Consider the following 22,251-nt stretch of genomic DNA (forward strand, 5'->3'; position numbering starts at 1 on the left):
ACATTACTGACACATGGGTTCTTCTTGTTTGCAGCAGGCTGACAGATGAGGTCAGGCTGGAGCTTCTGTGGACTGTGATGTTTGCAGACGACACTGTGATCTGCAGTGAGAGTAGGGAGAAGGTGGAGGAGAGCCTGGAGAGGTGGAGGTCTGCTCTTAGAGACAAGACAAATTAAAGTCAGTAGAAAGAAAACAGAATCCATCTGTGTGAATGAGACGGAGACCAGTGCGAAGGTCAGAACTTATTTCTATTAGTTTTATTGTTATTTTTAACGCCTCAGTTGACCACATATTATTTTGTTTTTTATTTGTTTTTGAGGAGAAGATTTGGCTTCTTTTTCGTTCCAGAGGTTTTTCTTTTAATATTATAATTTATTTTCTTTGCTAGTCATTATTTTTTTTATGAAAGAAGAAAATGTGGAAACCCTGTTCTGTCAGCAATAAATAAAAGACGGGAAGGTCTGCTTAGCTGACATCTCTGCAACACAGCACAGAATTCATTTAAGAAGTTTCTCGGTTTTTTTTCAAACAAGGATTTTACAAAAATAAAAGTAAAAAAATCACCAAACATATTCAGCATAAACCTTTACATTCACACACTGCATCAAAATTATGCAGCCAAACTTATTTGCAAGCAAAAACGTTTTATGAGATTTATAAGATCTGTACTTTTCCTTATATTTATATATATTTTAAACATTTCTAATTACTTAATATTTATATGTAAAAATAAAAATAATATGTACTTTTAGAATGTACTTTTTGTCCTTGTCCTTTTAAAAAATAAAGATTCCACAACAATAAAAAATAAATGAGACACGTTGGCGCAGGAATCCTGCTTTGAGTGAGTCATCTTGTTTTTAGACAACCTTTGGCCAGCCTCATCGCGAGCTCCTCCGCGCAGACTCCCTGCATCCTAACGGGAGCATCACTGCGCACCGACACGGAGACCGACGCAGCGAGCGGACGACACCTCCGTCAGCCGATGTATGAAGGCTTCCTTTCCCGGATCAGCGGCTTGTTTTCGGTGATTCTCTTCTCATCCGTCGCTCCTCTATGGATGTGAAGTAAAAGCGGGCGGTAGTCAGTCGGTGTCTTCTCATCTCTGCGCTCTTTCTCCCCGCTCGGTCAGGACCGCATCCTGCCCCGATCCACAAAATGGCGGATATCAGCGAGCTGGGACCCGCCTACGGTGAGATCCAGGCCCTTTTGGTCTTCGTATCTTTTCCATCTCACCCACATCCACCGTGTTTAAATGGCCTCACTGCGTTAGGCTGTGGGGTGTACTGGGGTCAAATGCTGTGACATATTTAACGGATGCCTGCAGCAGGTGAATAAAGCGGCCGCACAGCCCATCACATCCAGTCTTTCCTTTCATGCTTCAGGGGTGGAGCGGGTCATCTTCCCGTGACTGGCACCACTGCCAGGCCGGTCAAATGAGCTCACACGGTGATTTTGTGACCGCAGCCATGTTTGAGTGGACGGTGTTGGGGAAAGATGACCGTCCTCTAAGTCATCATTTCACTGCCACGGAAAAAAGTGCGTGGGGTTTAAACGAGGCCTCGCGCGTGCCTCTGCATCATCGGTGACAAATTAAAAATAACAGCAGCCCGCGCGGGGGAGAAAAACAGGGCGTTCTCGCGGCGCTCCCACGCACGGTCTGCCTCGCTCTCGTGCGTGAGCGCGCGCCCGTCGGGGTGTGTATGGGTGACGTCATGTCTGTGCTCTCCGAGTGAAAAAACCTTTTAAATCAGTTTAATCGTCGCGTGGGAGCTGATCAGCGAAAGGAAAATAAAGTAAACGACGATTACGTCATCGATGAAGCGCCTTTTAATACAAATGAGCTGAAGATCCAGACTTACACCACATCTTATATATACTGGCTGATAAATGCAGTTAATCGATTGGCTGATTGTGGTGCGATCATAAAACTGGATGATGGTGTTTCTGTGGAAAATTATAATTGCTCCTAGTTTTCTGACATTTTTAGATAAAAATCTATATTGAAGGTTTCTGTTGTTTGCTGGTTTAAAGGACCCAGTAAAGAGCTCTGTCTGTGGTGAGCCTGAACATCCACCCAGAAGACACTCAGCCACTTTATTAGGCACAGCTTGCTAGCACTGGGTTGGGCTCCCTTTTACCTTCACAGCTGCTCTAAGTCGTCATGCCACACATTCAACATTTGGTCTATGATCACATGACATCATCACACAGCTGCTGCAGATTTGCCGGCAGTGTCCACGATGAGAATCTCCAGCTTCACCACATCCCAGAGGTGCTCAACTGGACTGAGATCTGAGCCCAGTGGAGTCACCATCATGTTAAAGAAACCAGTTTGAGGTGATCTGCAGTTTGTGACGTGGTCTGTTACGCTGCCGGAAGCAGCCATCGGCAGATGGGCCACTGTGGTAGTATTAAGGAGATGCACAAGGTCAGCTAACAGTGCTCAGTTAGCTTTGGGGTTTTAACGATCTTTTTCGTTAAGGAGCCCAAAGTGTGCAACCAAACCACACCTTTACCTCACCAGGCTGAACCACTGAGTCGGCTTCCTGTTCTTGACGGGAGCGGTGCCTGGTGGACTCTTCCACATTCAGCAAAGAGTCTTGACTGCATCCCTCAGTGCACTGAGTCGCTCCTGCGTGTTTGGCTGAGGACATATTTGCATATTTGCAATTCCAAGCAGTTGAATGGGTGTGCCTAATAAAGTGGCTCGTATAGTATGTGACAGGAAGTTCTGTCCTAAAGATCTGGTTTCACCGACAGAAGCTGCAAATAAGCAGAACGAGGGAGCTTTAAAATGACAGGTTAAGACTTCTGAATCAATCCACTGTATTATTCAGGAGCTCGTTGATCCACATACCGATCAGCTGAGGTTATGGATCAGCTCAGGACGGTGCTGATTGGAAAAGAGCTTTTGGTGTGAAGAAATGGTGGCTTCCAATGATTATGTGAACAAATCATTGAGCGTAAAGACAATCAATCACCTTCTGCATTCGTTTTAGCTGCAAAGCTACAAAGCTGTGCGCTTGAATGGTTTGTTCTGCTTCCCTGCAGAGCGAGAGTTCATGTTGAACCCCAGTTTAGTTGAGCTCCGATGACTCAGAGAACCTTTAGTCAGCAAATTTAATCCAGATTAATCAAACCAACAGGCGTCACTGGGCCCACTGAAGGGCTGTGCAGAGTTAGCATCCATACATTCTGGACTTTACTGCATTTTTTCATAATGTCTGAATCCCACTGACGAGTTTGATATTAGACATTAAATTCTCTTCATTGTCAGTTTAAATTGGGGGGGGGGAGGGGGGTTCAGTAAAATTATTATATAGTTACACCTCCAACCTTAAAATAAAGATGTTGTTCCCCACAAACTAGAACGAGCTCGACGCACCTCACATACCAGACATAGAAGCTGTGTGCAGGGAGCCTGAGGACGGCTGTGCAGACAGCTGTCTGTAGCTGTCAGCAGGGGGTCTCAGCGCTGCACAGCTCAGGTGCCCGTTAGTTGTTAATTAACTGGAGCTCTCTTTCTCTTTCCCCGTGGCTCCCACTTCCTGCAGGTCACCTGAGGCGCCGCTCTGTGTCCATCTGGGCCAAAAAACTCCCACTGTGTTATTTATTATCTGTATTGTTCAAGTGTACAGACACATCTTTAATATTCAGTAAGTTCGTTGCATTTACTTAAGTGAATCGATATGTTAAATAATCACAATTAAACCTGAAAAATTGTGATTATGTTTCTTTCCACAATCAGACAAACGAATACGTCTCATGCAGCACGGACTTCCTGTCGTATCCTCCAGTCATTAAATATCTGGATGTGAGCAATTACAGTTATTGGACACTTTTTCCTGTAATCGAGTGTAATCAGTCAGAGACAAAGGTCAGAACAGACACAGGTTACAGATGAACTGGTTACTCCGTGAGAAATCACATTAAGTGATGATTTAAACTGCTGAGAATAAACCGAGCAGATCAGAGACTGTGAGCTTCTCCTCAGTGTGTGTGTGTGTGTGTGAGCAGGAGCGTGTATTCATATCTTTGTGGGGACCAAAAATTGGAAGTTTTAGGGGACCAACAGCCCTTATAGGGACCGAAAATCGTGGTCCCCACAAGTTTGAAGGCATTGTTGAGACTCAAAATGTGGTTTTAGTGTCAGGGTTGCAGAGGGGTTATGGTTAAGTTTAGGGTAAGTGGCTCAGGAAAGCATTATGTCAATTAGATGTCCCCACAAGATATGAATGCCCAACATGTGTGTGTGTGTGTCCCAGAGTTGCCAGGCAGCGAGCTCAGCTGCTTTCAGCTCTTTCCAAAACATGACATCATCTGATGGAGTCTGAATGAAAAGCGAGAACAAACAGGAAGGAGGATTTTCTGGACTTTGATTCTGCAGCTTTTACACTTTGAGCAGCGACTCTGTGTCCGTCACCTCAGCAGCAGAAACACGTCAGACCTGCATATGAGTCAAAACACTGACAGCAAAGAGGAAACAGGGAGGCTTCAAGTGTGTGACACAGTGTACCAGGCACAGACTGCGTGAAGCTGTAAATGCTGTAACCACAGCTAATCACACAGTTCACTTCATCAACACGAGCAGTTTATTGTTTTATTCATATTTTATTTAGCGTTGTTTCCTTTAATCTGACTGAAACACGCGCTGATGTGGTTCTGACGCAGCCGTTTCTGTCACCAGCAGCAGTGTCCCGCCTGCAGAAGAATCTGATTGGTTACTCATCACAATTTAAAGCCTATAGGAGCCAAACAAAGTAGGTCATTCATTCTGGAGCAGCTCTGCTGAGCTGTGATGGAGACACAATAGCAGATGTTGGTGAAGTTGCAGTAAATAGATTTTACTAATGAAGCTTCTTAGATTTGATGGAGTTCTTCACCTCAGTTCTGCTCTTGCTCTTGTGTGTTTTTTCACCTCTCCTTGGCTTTTGTTCTGCGGTTGTGTGTTTATTTCATTCAGCGAGGTTGCTTTTCATGTTTTGGCTGCTGTGGAAATGCCAAGGGCAGCCTCGCGCTACGGGGCTGCTTCAGGCTGTGTGGCAGTGTTTAGGAGTCTGGAGCCTTCCAATGAGAGGTGGATACACTCTGCTAACGTTGCATCCTCCACCTGGGGTGGAGAGATTCTGGGACATGAGGACTTTCAGAGAACAGTGTGTAAAGTGGCAGAAACACGAGCTCCCTGCAGCTTTCCAAGAATCCCAGTGACTCAGTGGATCAATTGAAAAGGTTTTTCTCGCACTAGTTTTCTGGGATGGACATTTACTAACTGCGTCCTCTCTCTGTGGATGCTTTGCGTCCGGCCTGATCACCGACATATTGAAGCTACAGCTCGCTACGTTTTGCTTTAGCTGCTGGGTAGCACACTGAATTCTACCTCAGCATTCAGTGAATACCAAGTCAGTACATCAGTGCAGTTTCTCTGGGAAAGCTACTGTGTGTGTGTGTGTGTGTGTGTGTGTGTGTGTGTGTGTGTGTGTGTGTGTGTGTGTGTGCGCGCGCGCGCGTAGCATCAGTGTGCCCTTGTGTGACTCACAACAATACTCTTTTATACCCAGCAAACAAAGAGCTCCACAAACCCCGCCTCTCTGCTCTTCCTCCGCCCAGTGCTCAGATGTTTCTAATGAGATCCTCGGAGAGTCGATGTGGTGACTTCACTCTGTGTTACTGTTTTTAAATATGCTGTCACCGACTGCGCTGCCCTAGCTGCTGTAGGATGCTACAGTCTGCACTCTCTGGTGGTCCCAGTGCTCGAATATCTCCACCTCTTAGATTTGGATTATATGGAAGGGAAACACTGACGGTCTCTGTGAGGACTGCAGCGATTCACCAAATAACTAACTAGCTAACTACAGAAGTTAAAATAAAAGTGTGCGTCTGCAGACCAACTGTTAACGTAGCTTGACTTAGCTTCAAATCGGGCAGCTGAAGTCAGACGGCAGCTTTCTTACTTCCTGTCAGTGAACCTGAAGCGAGCAGGGGAGAGTCTAAAGGAGGGCACGGGGGGCACTACGCTGCAGATTATCATTTCTATAAAATCTAAGTAAATAAAGTAAAAACACAAATGGGTCAGTGCAACACTGAAGTATTATTAACATTAATTATTAACATCCACACCGTCTCAACATGTGTTTTACACACTGTTGCAGTCATCACATGCTCCTTTAAATCTCACACACACAAGGACTCACACATGAAGACAGTAAAGCTACATCATAGGGCTGGGCGATATATCGAGTTTTTTAAAAATATCGATATATTTTCATACGAGATATAAGATGTGACCATATCGTTTATATCGATATAGTCTATGTTACGTTATAATTATACTTGTGGAGCCGCAGGTTTGCCTCTCTTTCGTCCACTTTTGTCTCTACACAACGTTACTCGGCCTGGCCTCTCCTTCACTGAACACAACTCCGCCTCCCCCATAGCTTCACCTGCAGGCAATGACAAGATGAAAGCGGAAAATCTCCGTTAGCGAGTTACTGTGCGTGGGGCTGGACGGCGTCAACGTGTTAGCGAGCTAACCGCGCTAACGAGCTAACCGCGCTAACGACATGCAGCCAGGAGGTGCTGCACGGCCTAAAATCCTTTCATTTTCTCAAAAATCGACAGCGCGCCTTATGTATGAATTCTGGTTGTGCTTACTGACCGCGAACCGATTTTATGTGGTACACAGCGCTCAGCAATCTGTCAAATGTTTTAATATGACTTTGCTAAGCTACGGAGCTGCACGGCTTGATTGATTGTCGGAGGATTACGGCTACCGAGGAGGAGCCTCGCGGAGTGATACGTACTGTGCTTCAACGTAATATTACCGTACTGTGTGTGTATAAGGACCACAAATGGCACCTGTTCAGAGACGTGGTGCAGCTGTGAAGTCTGTCTCTTTGTTATTACGCTCAGCGTCTGTTAGTTTACATTTTGACTGCACAATTGTGAGCTTTTTGTTATGCACAAAAACAACATTGTTTTCTTTTATTTATGGACCATGATTATTTAATAAATGCTGATAATTTATTTTTGAGTAATTTCTTCATGTACATCTACGCTGTATGTAAATAAAAGTGCCCGTGTGACATCTGGGACACAGTGTGACTAAGAACTCTCTTTTTGTTCTTAACTTATGGCTTTAAAAAAAAATCGAGATATATATCTTATATCGCCATCCAGCTAAAAAATATCGAGATATGAATTTTGGGTCATATCGCCCAGCCCTACTACATCATACACGAGGCAGTGATACGCCTCCCAAAATACAGAGTAAAGACTATTTTCTGTCTCATTTTATATTTAATTACTGTTTTTATTATTTAATTATTTTTGCACTTGAGAAAATAAACATAAACACACTACAAGCGTTACGCTGGCACGTTATGTAAACCACTCAAAGTACTGCGATTTCTAAAATGGAAAAAATTAACAGTTTATTTAAGATTTGTTTTGAATATTTACTGTTGCTGATTAATAAGACGACTACTTCGTATCCGATTACTCGATATTCAAAAGTCCTCTTGGCTCCGCCCACAAACAGATGTTAATTGGGCAAAGCGTTCGGTTATATTTGGTTACTCGGTTTAGTGTTTTTAATTATTTGTCCTCCTGATAACTGCAGTTTGTTCTCCCAGTGAGGGATTATTCTGAAAGTCCTGGACCCTGCTGTGCGGTGGATGGCAGACTTCAGGGTTACAAATGGCGTCACACTGGGATAAACTGCGTGTTTGTGTGTTGACTGAACAGCAGCCTGTTGTGTCTGACTCACTCCACTGTCGCTCTCTCTCTCGCAGCCATGTCTCCGGTGCTGGCGGGCTTCCTGGGGGCTGGTGTTTTGGTTTTGGTCGTGGTGGTTCTGGTGCTGCTCTGGTCCTTCTGTCAGCGCCGTTACCTCCGAATCTCTGGGCGCTACAAGCTGCACGGGGACCGTTACTATGACTCGGAGGATCCGCCCTACAAGTTTATCCACATGCTAAAGGGGATCAGCATTTACCCAGAATCCCTCAGCAGCAGCAAAAGGATCGTGCGCGGCATCCGGCGTGTCGACCGTTCCGACCGTGACGGAGAGCGAGGCTGCACCACAGCGGGCACCGCCGGGAGGGGGATGGTGCTTGTGGACGCTGAGAACAACATCCTGGATGTCCCCGGTCAGCTGCAGATGAGTCACCTGGTCCCTCCTGCCGGCGCAGACGCCGCCCACGGCCAGGGTCGGCTGGAGCGGGCTTTACCGGTCCGTGCTGACTACTGCTGCCTGGACAGCAGCTCAGCCAGCAGCAGCCAGACCAGCAGTAAGACGGCGTCCCCCTTTACCCCCGCCTCCTCAGAGCCCGAGCCTGAGCCCAGCCTGGGCTCCATCAGCCTCACCGTCGACTACAACTTCCCCAAGAAGGCTCTGGTAGTGACCATCGTCGGCGCCCGGGGCCTCCCCGCCATGGACGAGCAGGCGGGTAGTTCAGACCCCTACGTGAAGATGACCATCCTCCCCGAGAAGAAGCACCGCGTCAAGACCCGCGTCCTGAGGAAGACCCTGGACCCACTGTTTGATGAGACCTTCACTTTCTACGGCGTGGCCTACAGCTCGCTGCCTGAGCTCACCCTGCACTTCCTGGTCCTCAGCTTTGACCGCTTTGCCCGCGATGATGTCATCGGGGAGGCAGTGGTGCCGCTGAAGGGCGTGGACCCGAGCACGGGCCGAGTCCACCTGAGCCAGCAGATCACCAAGAGGAACATGCAGGTGAGCGAGGCTTTGCTGCAGCTGTAATAAAACTAATGGTAGTTGTATTTGAAACAGTCGTGGAACAGACTTCTAGTCTGATCCCAGATTAGGGCTGCCACGATTAGTCGACTAGTCACGATTACGTCGACTATCAAAATCGTCGACGACTGATTTAATAGTCGACGTGTCGTTTGAAGCTTTGTAAGATCACAAAAGCAGGAATAAGTAGCAGGATTTAAGAGTGTAATAACGGACTGAAACAGAAGATGGCAGCACTGCATGTACAAGGATGCCAGCTGCCGTTAAACTCCGACGAAGAAGAAGCAGCTGTGTCCCAGAATTCATAGCGCAGCCCAGCTCAGTTTCCAACAATGGCGGCAGCTAGTTAGTTTTAATATTACTCTTATTATTCTTTCTGGGTCACAAAATAAACGTTTAACATATTTTCATGGAGAATGTAGCTGTGTAAACCTCAAATATCTGCTCAGTTTATCAAGACACCACATATTTTCAAAAGCGCTCCGACGTTTTCGGAGACGTCTGCTACCCACTAGCTCGATAGCTAGCCGGGGGCCATGAGAGCACCGGACTCCCGGCAGATCGTTTTCAAACCCACCGCCCTACTCAGGTTAAACATATACAAGTCACTTAGATAACTTAAAAATGTTATTGTTTGGCTTTTTTCAGTATTTTATTTGTTCCTGAGTAAATCGGCTGAGTTTATTAAACTCCACCGAAACAATCTGCACATTTCATTAAAATTTAATAAACTATCATCTTGTCTTTATTTTTAGTTAGCACAGACCTTAAACACTTAAAGCTGTAAGCTAATGATAGTTATATAAGAGCAGATGCTGCTGGTGCAATAAGCTGTACTTTTACGTTCAATGGATGATGATCTGATTAGTCGACTAATCGCAAAAATAATCGGTGACTAGTCGCCTATCAAAATAATCGTTTGTGGCAGCCCTATCCCAGATCAGCACTGAAACAGTGCCCTCATATAAATATGTTTCTGATGTAATCTCCAAAAGTTGAGTCTGTTCATCTGGATGTTTTCAGAGAAACGTTTCGTCACTCATCCAGGTGACGTCTTCAGTCTCAGCTGACTGAGACTGAAGACGTCACCTGGATGAGTGACGAAACGTTTCTCCCACTGAAAACGCTACGTGTGTGTGAATGTGTGTGTGAATGTGTGTGTGACTGGATGTGTAGAGCGCTTTGGGGTCCTTAGGCACTAGTAAAGCGCTATACAAATACAGGCCATTTACTTTCCTGGATGATGGAGATGCATCAAGACGTTTCTGATGTACTGTATTTGTATACAGCTGAAGTCACAGTTAGTGACTCTCATATGCAGCAGGAAGCAGCAACATAATAGTGACGTGATGTCCAGCCCATTTTTCTTAACCAATAAAGTTCTCAGTTTCTAATAAATATAAAATCATGTTCACAGTTGGGTCTGTTTTTGGTTGTTTCCATCCTAAATGACAGAGTTAGAAGTCACATGAGGCTAAAGCTTCCTGTTAGTGTTTGCACTCATGATTGACAGCAGTGGTCCTGGCACTTTACATACGTGACTAACTGACCCTGTTGTCTGCTCTCTGCGTTACCATGGCAGCCAGCTGCTCAGTCTGTGTCAGTGACAGCCTCGCTGTTGTTCCGTCTCTTATCAGTTTAATGTTGGATCGTCAAACATGCGAGCAGTGGACGAGAGAAAACACCGTAAACAAGAAACAGTCACCCGGATACAACGCTAACTTTGTTCCCTCTGTTGTGTGTTTTAGTGCGAGAGTCGTGGAGAGCTGCTGGCGTCTCTGTCCTACCAGCCGGTGTCTCATCGCCTCAGCGTGGTCGTCCTGAAGGCTCGACACCTCCCCAAGATGGACATCACCGGCCTGTCAGCCAGTGAGTAGAAAGCAGGACAGAGAGCAGGAAGACGCTCAGCGTTCAGTCTGACTTGCTTAGAAGATATTTTTCTGTTTTTTGAGGCACAGTCAATGTTGTGGTTGGAACATGCAGCATGGAGCGAGTCGGCCTAAAGCACCTGAATTGATTGATTTATTCATAAACTATCCACGCATATCCAAACACCCCCTGATAAACAACATGCTATAGAGCTGCTGTGCAATTGTTGTTTGTTCTTATATTGATGTAAGAGGATATTTGTCAAACATCGAAGCTTGATCTTAGACCGTTCTCCTTCTGTCCTCAGACCCCTATGTGAAGGTGAACGTCTTCTATGGCCGTAAGCGCATCGCCAAGAAGAAGACCCACGTGAAGAAGTGCACGCTAAACCCGGTCTTCAATGAGTCCTTCATCTACGACATCCCGCCCGAGCTTCTGCCCGAGATCTCTGTGGAGTTCCTGGTGGTCGACTTCGACCGGACCACCAAGAACGAGGTCCTGGGTCGCCTCCTGCTCGGCCTCCACAGCCCCTCCCCCTCTGGAGCCTCCCACTGGAGGGACGTGTGCGAAAACCCCCGCCGGCAGATCTCCAAATGGCACAACCTGAGCGAGTACTGAGGGAGGAGCACCGCCCAAAACCAGCCGACACCACCCACTGGCTGGGACTCCACCAGTGAAGCCACTGGGAAATAAAGACTCAGTGTACAGCACATACACACACACAGACACACACATACATAAAACAACACAGTCACACTGTTGTGATCATAGGTAAACTCTCTCCCTCTATTATCTCTCTACCACAACTACATCTGCAAGTATAAGAAGAATCCTGCAGCTCTTTACAGCCAGTAAACAAACCATGACGTCCATCTCTAAGACTGTTCTCGTGTCTCCTCTGGCTGTCGATGTGTGTCGACGGGGAAAGGAATGCTCAAATATGATTAAAAGAAATGTGAGAAAAAAGAAAAAGTTCCCCCTCTTGCTGTTGTTGCCATGCAGTTCATTGCATGTCCGTCTGAAAAGAAAAAAAAATCACTCCAAATGAAGAGTTGAGATCTGTGACATCACCACGGCAGGAAGAAATTTCAGCTCTGATAGAAAATATGATGAAAATACTGCATATAAACTGAAACGCTGAATATATCCAAGTAACGATTGCTCCTCTGGAGGACCAAACACTGCTGCAAAGAGTCGCTGCGACGCTCAGTCAACGTTCCATTTGCAGGATAGTTGCTGTTGTCAGACAGCAGCGTGCTTCTGCCTGCAGATCATTTTCACCCACCGCTCCTGCAGCAGATCGTACGACCGCACCCGACCCCGGAGGAAGTGCACTCGGCCTCGTTTCAACGGGGATTCAGGACCGTCAGAACCTCCTGACTGACCCTAGATCGTGTGAAATCAGCTCCTGCTCTTGAAGACTGAAAGATTATGTAAAATACTTGTTTGTAACATGAATGCATTACTCTAATTTAGGTTGCGAGTGACGCAGAGGGCGGCTGTGGTGCCTGATGATGTTTCAGCTGTTCTATCTTCAGAACTAAAACTAAAAGAGAAGCTAGTTTACCACAGGAGTGCTGTAGTTACGATGAGGATAACACTCGCTTTAAATGATGGGAGGTAAATAAGAACTTCAGGGCTTAAAACTGAAACCAATGTGGAAGTGCTAAAACCTGCAGCTCCTCTAAACACTGTTCAGGCAGCTGGGTGACAATTCAGAAAAGAAAACAACCAAAATAAAGTCTGAAAACCTGAAAGGACATTAAAAAGCAATGAAATCTGCAGCATACAGCAGTTAATGACTAGAATTCAGCTGACCGTCGAAAGTACAAAAAGTCTTTATAGTTCGACTACCTCTTTGATGCTAAAAGTAGCGTAACCAGAAACATCAGATGTAGCTTTTGTTGCTTACGACTCTTGCTGGAAAACGCTGAATATCCTGAAATGCAACAGTCCACATTCTACAGAAAAGCACTTTACTGTCATGTGACAAAAGTCCACCAAGTAATGTGTGTAAGGGCTGTTCAGTACACGCATTCAGAACTAATTAAGGCTTGTTTATAAAAGACTAATTCAGCGTTTTGACACAGTCACTGTTGATTTATCGAGGTCTTTAAAAGCTCTGATGGCAGGCGTCCACTCCAAAGGTCAGACTTCCATCTTGGACATAAAAGTTGGATGTAGGTACCGTGACATCAGCTTTTGGTCCCTGTGAAATCAAGGGAACTGAACACTCCTGCTTTTTAACTCTCATAAAAAATGACATCATGCTGCGTTCATAAAGACCTAAACTGTCAGGTGAAATGATAAATTCATCATGAAGGTGATAACAAGTAGGATTTCATTTCCTCAGTTCTTTCAGACTTCGGGCTTCTTATTCCAGCCCTCGCTGCCCCCTGCTGGTCATTAGAGGGAACTGCTTCCACATTGGGTTCACTTTTCAGACTCTGAACTTATGTTCATCTTCTGTATCCAGTCTTTATTTCTGCTGATTAGGCTCCACCTTCTCGTCTAAATATGGTCATCCTGGCACTAAACGCCAATGCTAAGGATGGGATGTGAAACATGCTCGGCGACCACGGCAGCGCTCCTCTGCTTCACTGCGCTGGTCTCATTTTGTACATTTCCCTCTCCTCCATCACACTGAGACTCTGATTTGCACTGCTTTGTAAAGCGTATCTCTCCCCCTGTGAATGTTCCCCTGCAGCCAGCTGGTGGCGCTGTTTTATATTACTTTGTTCCTACAAGCCCAGTGAATGTGTCTGAGGTGACGTTGGACTTTGGCTTCATGTTTTCTTACTGACGAGTTTGTTTGAGTGATGACACACTGTGAGTTTAGTCTCGAAAGCACATTTTAACCCCAGTTTAACTTTAACCTTGAATCTGCTCAACAGCTTGCTTACTAGTGCAGAGAGTAATAAAGTTTGTGTAAGTTTCACTTTGAATCATAGAGAGGTGAAGAAAACGCCACCTGAAGCCGGATCTCCATCGACGCCCTCGGATTCAAACTGTGACCTGCTGGCGGACGGACAGACAGACTGAGTGTACATTTGTACAGATGTGAAGATGTTTGCTGGCTTCCTTCCTGTCCGATGTTCTCAGAGCTTTAGTGTGTTTGAGCGCCCCCTGCTGTAGACCTGGATGCTAACCTCTGTGTTGGGTTTGTTAACACTCATTGGACGTACAAATAAAAACAAGTTATCCATGACGGCCGCGCCTGAACGCTCATTTCACTTTATTTACACTTGATCGTTTATTTTATGGGTCCAAGGTGGCGTGATATTAAGAATATTGTATATTGTCAACACAAACAATGGCAGATTTAATTGGCTCTATAAGGCATTATCACGCAGAGGTGGGACCAAGTCATTGTTTTGCAAGTCTCAAGTAAGTCTCAAGTCTTTATCCTCAAGTCTCAAGTCAAGTCTCAAGTAATGTCAGGCAAGTCAGAGTCGAGTCTCAAGTCACTGGTGTAAAAGTCCGAGTCAAGTCACAAGTCTGAAACTTTGAATTTCGAGTCCTTTCGAGTCTTTAAAAAAAAAAAAGAAAAAATAATGTTGCAGTTATGCTAAATGTAAATATTAGACCATGTGATTTTTAAATCTGTGTTTTTCTCAACACATGACAAAATAGTGAACTTAGAAAATATACACAAATTGTGAAATTGCACCTCTTTAAAATGCAGCTCAATTAAACTTAGCTCCAAGAATAATTTTCACCGACAGTTCTGAGATAAGCTGCATGTTATTCTTGGATGCGGTTGTAGGACCGGCTTTAAAATCGCATGACAAAAATATCATACACATTAAAAAAACTGTATCACCAACGTAGCCTGGAAAACATTTGCTAGTTAGATGAAGTCAGCTATCTCATCGTAGCAAGAGAGAAGCACCGCCTACGTTCTTTATGCAACTTCTTGAAAGTTGGAAGCTGCTCCATCTGTCTGTGATTCTCTTCTTGCATGTTTTGCATATTGCATTTCGGTTTTTTGTTGACTACTTCATAGTTTATGTACCTGAAAAAAATATCTCCTTGCAGCATTTTTGAGCGGTTTTTTTTCTTTTTTTAAAAAAATCTGGTTAATTTGATTGGCTGTGCTACAGCTCACGCACACATACGTACGGAGTGTGGTTTGAATAAATGAATCAATTGAATTAATGGTGCACACTTTCTATATAATATAATATGCGTGTTAAATTTTATATTTGGGGTGAAATATCAAGTCCCAGGTCATTGGTGTAAAAGTCCAAGTCAAGTCACAGTCTTAGAACATTTTTTCAAGTCAAGTCTAAAGTCATAAAATTAACGACTCGAGTCTGACTGGAGTCCAAGTCATGTGACTCGAGTCCACACCTCTGTTATCACGTCAACCTGCAGATCATTCTAGCACAGTAGTTCCCAAACTACCGTACGCGTACCCTCGGGGGTACGCAAGTGGCTGTAGGGGGTACGCGTGGGTTGGGGTTGGAGTGGGGATCAAAAGTTTTAAAAGCCGAAATTTGCGCTAATGCAGTTTTTTTTGCCTGTCAAATACATGACTATATACCACCCTCTGGTGTTCAGCAAAAAAATAGCTCTGACAAAATACATGGGCGTGATTTGCCCAAATGACTGACACCTAACAGTTGAAGTTGCCTCCAAGCATTCAGTGCAGCGCGAAAATGGACAAGTGGTTAACAAGAAAAAAAGGCCCTACCACAGAGACACCGGCCACAACAACCAATAAGCTCATATCTGAAGATGCATTTTCCAGTGACCGCACAGGTGATTGTTCAACAACAATGTGTTCGTCAGATTTGGATGCTAGCAGTGCTAGCAGGGATGTATCTGTGGTTACTAGCCAAGTGGCTAGCATAGCTGGAGCCAGCCATGTGGAAAGTGATGAAGTGTCTGATGCGGAGCGTCAAAGTGGGAGAAAGCATGACAGCTCGGACTGTAACACAACCTCATCAAAGAAGCGCAAATATGATGACAATTATATTTCGCTGGGGTTTACGTGTATAAATATTGGTGGATTTTCCCGGCCACAGTGTGTTATTTGTGCAAAAGTATTGTCTCAGAACTCAATGAAACCTTCACTTTTGCGCAGACATTTAGAGACAAATCATCCCCATTTGAAAAATAAACCAAGGGAATATTTTGAGCGACAGCTAAAATCACTTTCAACAAGTAAAACCTGCATTCAGGTGCCAGATCTTATGAATAAAAACAGACTACAAGCATCTTACATGGTCAGTTACAGAGTGGCTAAAAACAACAAACCCCACACTATTGTGGAGGACCTCATTCTCCCTGCTGCTTTAGATATGGTAGGGACAATGTTGGGGGAAAAGGCAAAAAAGACGATACAGTCCATTCCATCATCAAACAATACTGTCTTACGGCGCATCAATGCAATGTCAGAAAATGTTTTACAGCAGCTACTTCTGCGCATACGCCACAGTGAACGTTATGCAATACAGCTAGATGAGTCCACGGATGTGGCTGGCCTGGCGCATCTTCTCGTATATGTGCGCTACATTCATGAAGGAACCATCAAGGAGGACATGCTGTTCTGTAAACCGCTGGAACAAAGGACAACTGCCGCAGATATTTTTCAAAAGCTGGACACATTCATGAACACACATGGACTCGTGTGGGACAGATGTGTTGGCATCTGTACTGATGGCGCACGGGCCATGACTGGGAGACACGGAGGTGTGGTTTCGCGTGTGCAAGCAGTCGCGCCAGATGCCTCCTGGGTACACTGCAGCATCCACCGAGAGGCTCTTGCTGCAAAGGGAATACATGTCCGTTTGAAACATGTTTTGGACACGAGTGTAAAAATGGTTAACTTTGTGAAAGCCAGGCCGCTGAACTCCCGCTTATTTGCTGCGTTGTGCAATGAGATGGGCAGCGAGCATGAGACATTATTACTCCACACAGAGGTTCGCTGGCTATCTAGAGGGAAAGTGCTGACCCGTTTCTTTGAGTTGAGGGATGAACTTAAAGTTTTCTTCAGTAACCATCCCTTTGAGCTGTCTGAACATTTGCATGATGAAGAGTACCTTACCTGCCTGGCTTATCTGTGTGATATATTTTCTCGTCTGAACGAGCTCAATCTCGGATTACAAGGCGTTTCTGCAACTATATTCAATGTTCAAGATAAAGTTGAGGCCATGATAAAGAAGTTAAACCTTTGGAAGAACTGCTTGGATACAAACAACACTGAAGTCTTTCCTGTGCTGCATGATTTTCTGTGCTCTAATGATCTCACACTATCTAAAAGTGTAAAGCGCGAATGTAACGTGCACCTTGAGGAGCTGGCGGTGCAGTTACGCCGATACTTCCCAGAGACGGACGGCTCAAATGATTGGATACGTCACCCGTTCACCGCCGTGCCTACTTCGTTATCACCGTCTGACCAGGAGAGCCTAATTGAAATCGCCACAGATGGATCTCTAAAAGTTGAACACGCTCAAAAGAACCTGGCGGATTTCTGGATAGGGCTGCGCACTGAACAGCCCGCGCTGGCTAAGCGCGCTGTCAAGACTCTGATGCCTTTCGCCACCACATACTTATGCGAAAAGGGATTTTCTGCTTTAACAAACATGAAAACAAAATACAGAGCAAGACTTTGTGTGGAAAACGATTTAAGACTCAGCCTTTCCCAAATTGAGCCAAACATTGAAGAGCTGTGTGCCTCTGCTCAAGCACATCCATCACATTAAATAAAGTTCTGTTTAATGAAAGTTCATGGCCTTTATGCTCTCGACAAAAAAGTGAATTCTAATAAATCCTTTGATACACTGCTAGTATTAAGTAGTAAAGTTTGTTATTAAAACTCTGTCATTACTAAAAATTATTGATAAATTCATTTGGTGGTGAGAAATAATCGACTGTGCAGTATTTATCTTTATGCATGCGATATTGCAATGTATTTATAGACACTAATTAAGAGTCGTTCGTAGTAGGGGGTATGCGGCTGAGGGTGACATGTCTCAAGGGGTACGTGGCTGGAAAAAGTTTGGGAAGCACTGTTCTAGCATATCTAAATCTTTACGTGGTACTTTCTATATGCTGGCAGTACACACCTCACTTGTAAGGGTCATAGTTTCTACGTTACAGGGTTTTTTGTCAGTCTTTGACGTGTCGACCTCATTGGATGGAAGCCAGATTTAATTGGATTGTCACAATGACATCACTCTATGCCTCTAATAAGTTTAAATACGTTTTTTCACTGTGAATGACGCAGTTTTGATATTAGTAGTGTGTAAGCCATTTTAACCATTAACTTTATTTGAAGGAGTTTTATTAAAGTGAGGAGCTGTATCAGTAAGTGTGCACCGGATGTTTTAATAAGAGAAAAATGCAGCATGTCACCAGATTTTCACATCATTTAAAGATTGAGAAGATGTCTTTCTTAGAAATCACCAGAGCCAGTGTCATCTGACCTTTGATGATCCCTGTCACATGAACGTTTCTCAGAAACTCTGACACTGGTTCCTTCATCCCGCCTCTCTCTGAGCATACTCTGACTGCATTTACCCAAGAAGACACTGACGTGGTCCACGGAGAGCGAAACGCCTGTAATGACACAGATATAAACGATTAACCTGCTAACAAAAAAAAAAAGTGAAAACCTTTTACATAATATTCTTTCAGTGGTTTTGTAGAGTCTCCGGCAGGCTGCTGCTGATGTTTGCTGATCGTGTTGAAGCATGACCTCATTACTTTCACATTTTACATTAACAGTGAGCCAGTGTTTTCTTGTTTTTATGTTTTCAGACTTGTATCTTATTTGAAGTTCCTGAATTGAGTCATGCAGCTACAACAATTTGTAGGGTAGATTACAAAATGTCACTGCTATGTATCAAGTGACAGAAATATCGGTTGTGTCACGTACGCCTCACAGTTACAGGAACACGGTCACGATCGATGCGTGAACACCAAACCTGAGCAAAACACTGGGAGACATTAGCTGATGAAGGCAGATTCAAAACACCAAGCTGGCCATGGTGAAACCACTCCAGGATTCATAACAAGCTTCGGTAACGAGCGGACCAACAAGCCTTAGTACTGATTTGATAATATCATTTTTTTTAAATCAGTCAAGAAGAAGCCAGTCAGTCACTCCTTACCTTGCAGCTTCTTGTTTCAAAGTGGCCACACCCCCACCTGTAAGCCTGATCAGTTACAGCTTCCTGTTTCAAAGTGGCCACACCCCCACCTGTAAGCCTGATCAGTCACAGCTTCCTGTTTCAAAGTGGCCACACCCCCACCTGTAAGCCTGATCAGTTACAGCTTCCTGTTTCAAAGTGGCCACACCCCCACCTGTAAGCCTGATCAGTTACAGCTTCCTGTTTCAAAGTGGCCACACCCCCACCTGTAAGCCCGCTCCTGTGTCTCGTTCCCTCATTACTTCCTTGTGTATTTCAGCCTTGTGTTTTCCTCTGTCCGTTGTTGCCTCTCAGGGCTGTGTGTTATCGCCTTATTGTTCATTTTGAGTTCTGCGGTTCCACTTGAAAGTTTTGTGTTTTCCCTGTTTGTAATTTTAGAGTTTTTGCCACAGCCAATAAAGCGGCCTCTTACTGTTCAAGCTTTTGTTTGAGTCCTCATCCTGCCTGCAACACAGCTAACCTGGACAGTATCGGATCGATACTAGCCTGATCAGATCAATACTTCTCTCCTCTGCGTTCAGCTCGTGGCTCCAGTACATCAGAACGCAGACGTGGCTGTGCAAACGCCGCCCTGCCCGTCCTCCACTAACATTTTGCATTTTAGATGTTTTAAAAAAGGCCTTAGTTTTAGAGGAAGTCTAAACATAGACCACACACCAGAGGGTGCTGCAGAAAGAGTTTAATGTCTTTAACTTTACGTCTGTTTGAAAGGCTTCGATCAGTTGTTGGTTTATAGTTTCGTCAGCTTATTATTACCTTTATTCTGGATATTTCTGCTGATATTTTCCGGTGGAGCGTTGTGACTATCAGCTGGATTTACAGTATTTATATTTTGTGTTGCGTTTCCCTCGGCTCTCAGTTTCCTGTACTTTCCCCCTGAATGACCCTTTTGATTCAGAGGTAATTGATTAGTCAGAGACATGTACAGCAGGGCAATCATTCAATTTCCCCATTAAAGTCTAAAACCTCAGTGACATCACACCACGCTCCAGCCAATCTGGTCGCTGTTTATTAACCTCAAATCCCAGGAGCACTCTTTATCTACAGATTATAAAGTCAGAGTGTCTTCATGATTTTTGTCATCGTGACTCGGCTCAGCTGCTTCATCAACAGTCCTCTAATGGGGTAAGACTCTCCTGTGTGTCTGTGTTAGAGTTAAAACAGAAACTCTGTTACTGGCGCCTTGTAAAACCTGATGCTTGCAGGCACCAGAAGCTCTTCCTGAGTTTGGGACGATCAGCTCAGGACTCTGTGTGAAGTTTCCTTTCTCATCTGTGGGAAACAGCAGCTTTAAATGCTGTTTTTTATGTGTTGGCTTTGAATTCTCCATTTATTACCTGTTCTGTTCTCATACACAGCAAAATCTCCAGTGTTAAATTAACACTGGAGAGTGTCTATATGGGTCCAGTCCTCTGAGTGTTAAATACAACACTGTTGAGTGTTAAATTTACACCTTTGACAGTGTTATATGTTTAATAGTGACCCAGTCAGTTTTGAAGATTAACAAAGACTAACACTGAGCAGTGCTGATCTTCTAACACTGGAAAATAACTCAAAATGTTAGAAATATTCCAGTGTTAGAAAACCAGCACTGCTCAGTGTTGGTCTTTGTTAATCTTCAAAACTGACTAGGTTACTTTCCACCTGTCAGACGGTTGGTGGTTTGCTCCCTGGCAAATTAACCTGCTTTACGGTTACACAAGTAGTGTTTAGAGAAAAAGTAAGTGCATGGTTAAAGAAAATGTTTCATGTTAACAAAATGACAATTTTTTAAATCATCTGGAAATAAAATTTTTATTGTGTTTGAGCATGTATTCATATCTTTGTGGGGACCAAAAACTAATAATTGACTTGAGGGGACCAACAGCGTAATGGGGACCAGAATCCTGGACGGCATTTTTACACTCAAAATGTGGTTTTAGTGTCAGAGTTACAATTAGGTAATGTTTGGGGAAAGCATTACGTCACTTAGATGCCCCCACAAGATATGAATACCCGAGTGTGTGTGTGTGTGTGTGTGTGTGTGTGTGTGTGTGTGTGTGTGTGTGTGTGTGTGTGTGTGTGTGTGTGCTGGCACACTGGAATATTCAGCCGCTTTTCTTTGCCTGTACAGTAACACATTTTTGTGTAATAACACTCGTACGTTCTGAATGTTTTACCGTTGCATAAGAACCAAGTTTATGTTGTGACCCCGCTCTACACTTCTGTGCGCTGTAAATCCTTTAATTTATTTATTTTCTGCGTATTGTTCATTTTCTTTAATTTAATTATTCTATTTTACTTATTTCTTTGTAGTGAAGTAAGAATCTTATTGCCCAGCGTAACCTGAGCGGTGCGGAGGACAACAAACTTCTTCATTCAAAGTTTATTGCAGATAACAGTAACTACCTTTGCTCCTTCTGAAGAAATTATGATGGGACCCTAAAAAAATTACTACGTACAATAATGGATTTCTATACATTTTACATCAGATGAAAATGTTTGTTGTAAGATTCAGATAATTATTTATTAAAAGTGAGACATTTTAAATGAGAATAAGAAAGTATATCTCTGTGCCCCCCTCTCCCTGTTAATGCCCTACCTGCCCCCCTGGAAACACTTTGCTAGATCCGCCCCTGCACAGTTACCAGCTGTCAGCTACATAGAAAAGGATCCTGGTGTTATTTGTCTCTCAGAAACAGCTCATAACTTCCCTTCAACTCATTCATCCAGCCAGTCCAGCTATGCATGTAACCCAACTAATACCTGTGGTCACTGCTTAACTTTAACGTTGCGAAGCTGCCAATTTACCGCTCAGTCTACATCCCCACCCTCACCGATGGTCACAAGCTCTGGGTAGCGACCAAAGGATGAGGTCATGGATACAAATGAGTTTCCTTGGAAGAGAGTTCGGCAGAATATGGATGGATGATTTCCAATGATCCCAGTCTGAATTGTGGGATTATTTCCACTTCATCCATGTTGAGTAGTTTAAATAGACGTTGCTGAAAATCAAAAACAGCAACAAACAAATAAAGAAAAAGTCAAAAAAAGTTCCCTCATGCAGAAAACTGCAAAATACCGATTATGTGTCTGAAATACATAACGTTTATCTTGGTGCAATAGTTTTCCTCGTGATGTTTTTAGGTGACTTATTGAAGGTGCTTTCCATTTTCCACAGAGACGACTTGTAAAGCTGAAACTCAGATGATGCAAACTCAAGATCATTTTCTCCCTGTAAAGTCTTCACGCCGTTTCTCTGCGCTCTCGTTTTAAAGAAAGGCTTTTGTGCTGCGTCTGAGCCGCTGTGTGCTCGGCGGCTGGAGCGGATGGTGCGAAGAAAAGACGATTTTCATGCTGGCTTTGGTCGAACAGTCGTGAGCTTTGTGGAGGCTTGGCAGCTGACTGCCTCATGCTGATGTGAAGGTCGTGGAGGCGAGTCTGATCTGTGACCTCTGTTTGTTTTTTCTCAGATTTGGCGAAAGAGAA

General features: G+C 44.2%; 1 protein-coding gene across 1 annotated transcript; it reads left to right on the forward strand.

Annotated features, from left to right (window-relative positions):
- The first annotated feature begins 891 nt into the window (after positions 1-891).
- On the forward strand, positions 892-13,832 carry syt11b (synaptotagmin XIb). The gene is made up of 4 exons (XM_085423955.1): positions 892-1,192; positions 7,794-8,734; positions 10,504-10,624; positions 10,932-13,832. The coding sequence occupies exons 1-4, from the start codon at positions 1,159-1,161 to the stop codon at positions 11,240-11,242; spliced, it is 1,407 nt and encodes a 468-aa protein (XP_085280081.1). The 5' UTR covers positions 892-1,158; the 3' UTR covers positions 11,243-13,832.
- The last annotated feature ends 8,419 nt before the right edge of the window (positions 13,833-22,251 follow it).

Source organism: Rhamphochromis longiceps, linkage group LG11 (genome assembly GCF_057381845.1).
Source record: "Rhamphochromis longiceps isolate RC_006_pf linkage group LG11, R_longiceps_female_GT1.1, whole genome shotgun sequence".
NCBI classification, from domain to species: Eukaryota; Metazoa; Chordata; class Actinopteri; order Cichliformes; family Cichlidae; genus Rhamphochromis; species Rhamphochromis longiceps.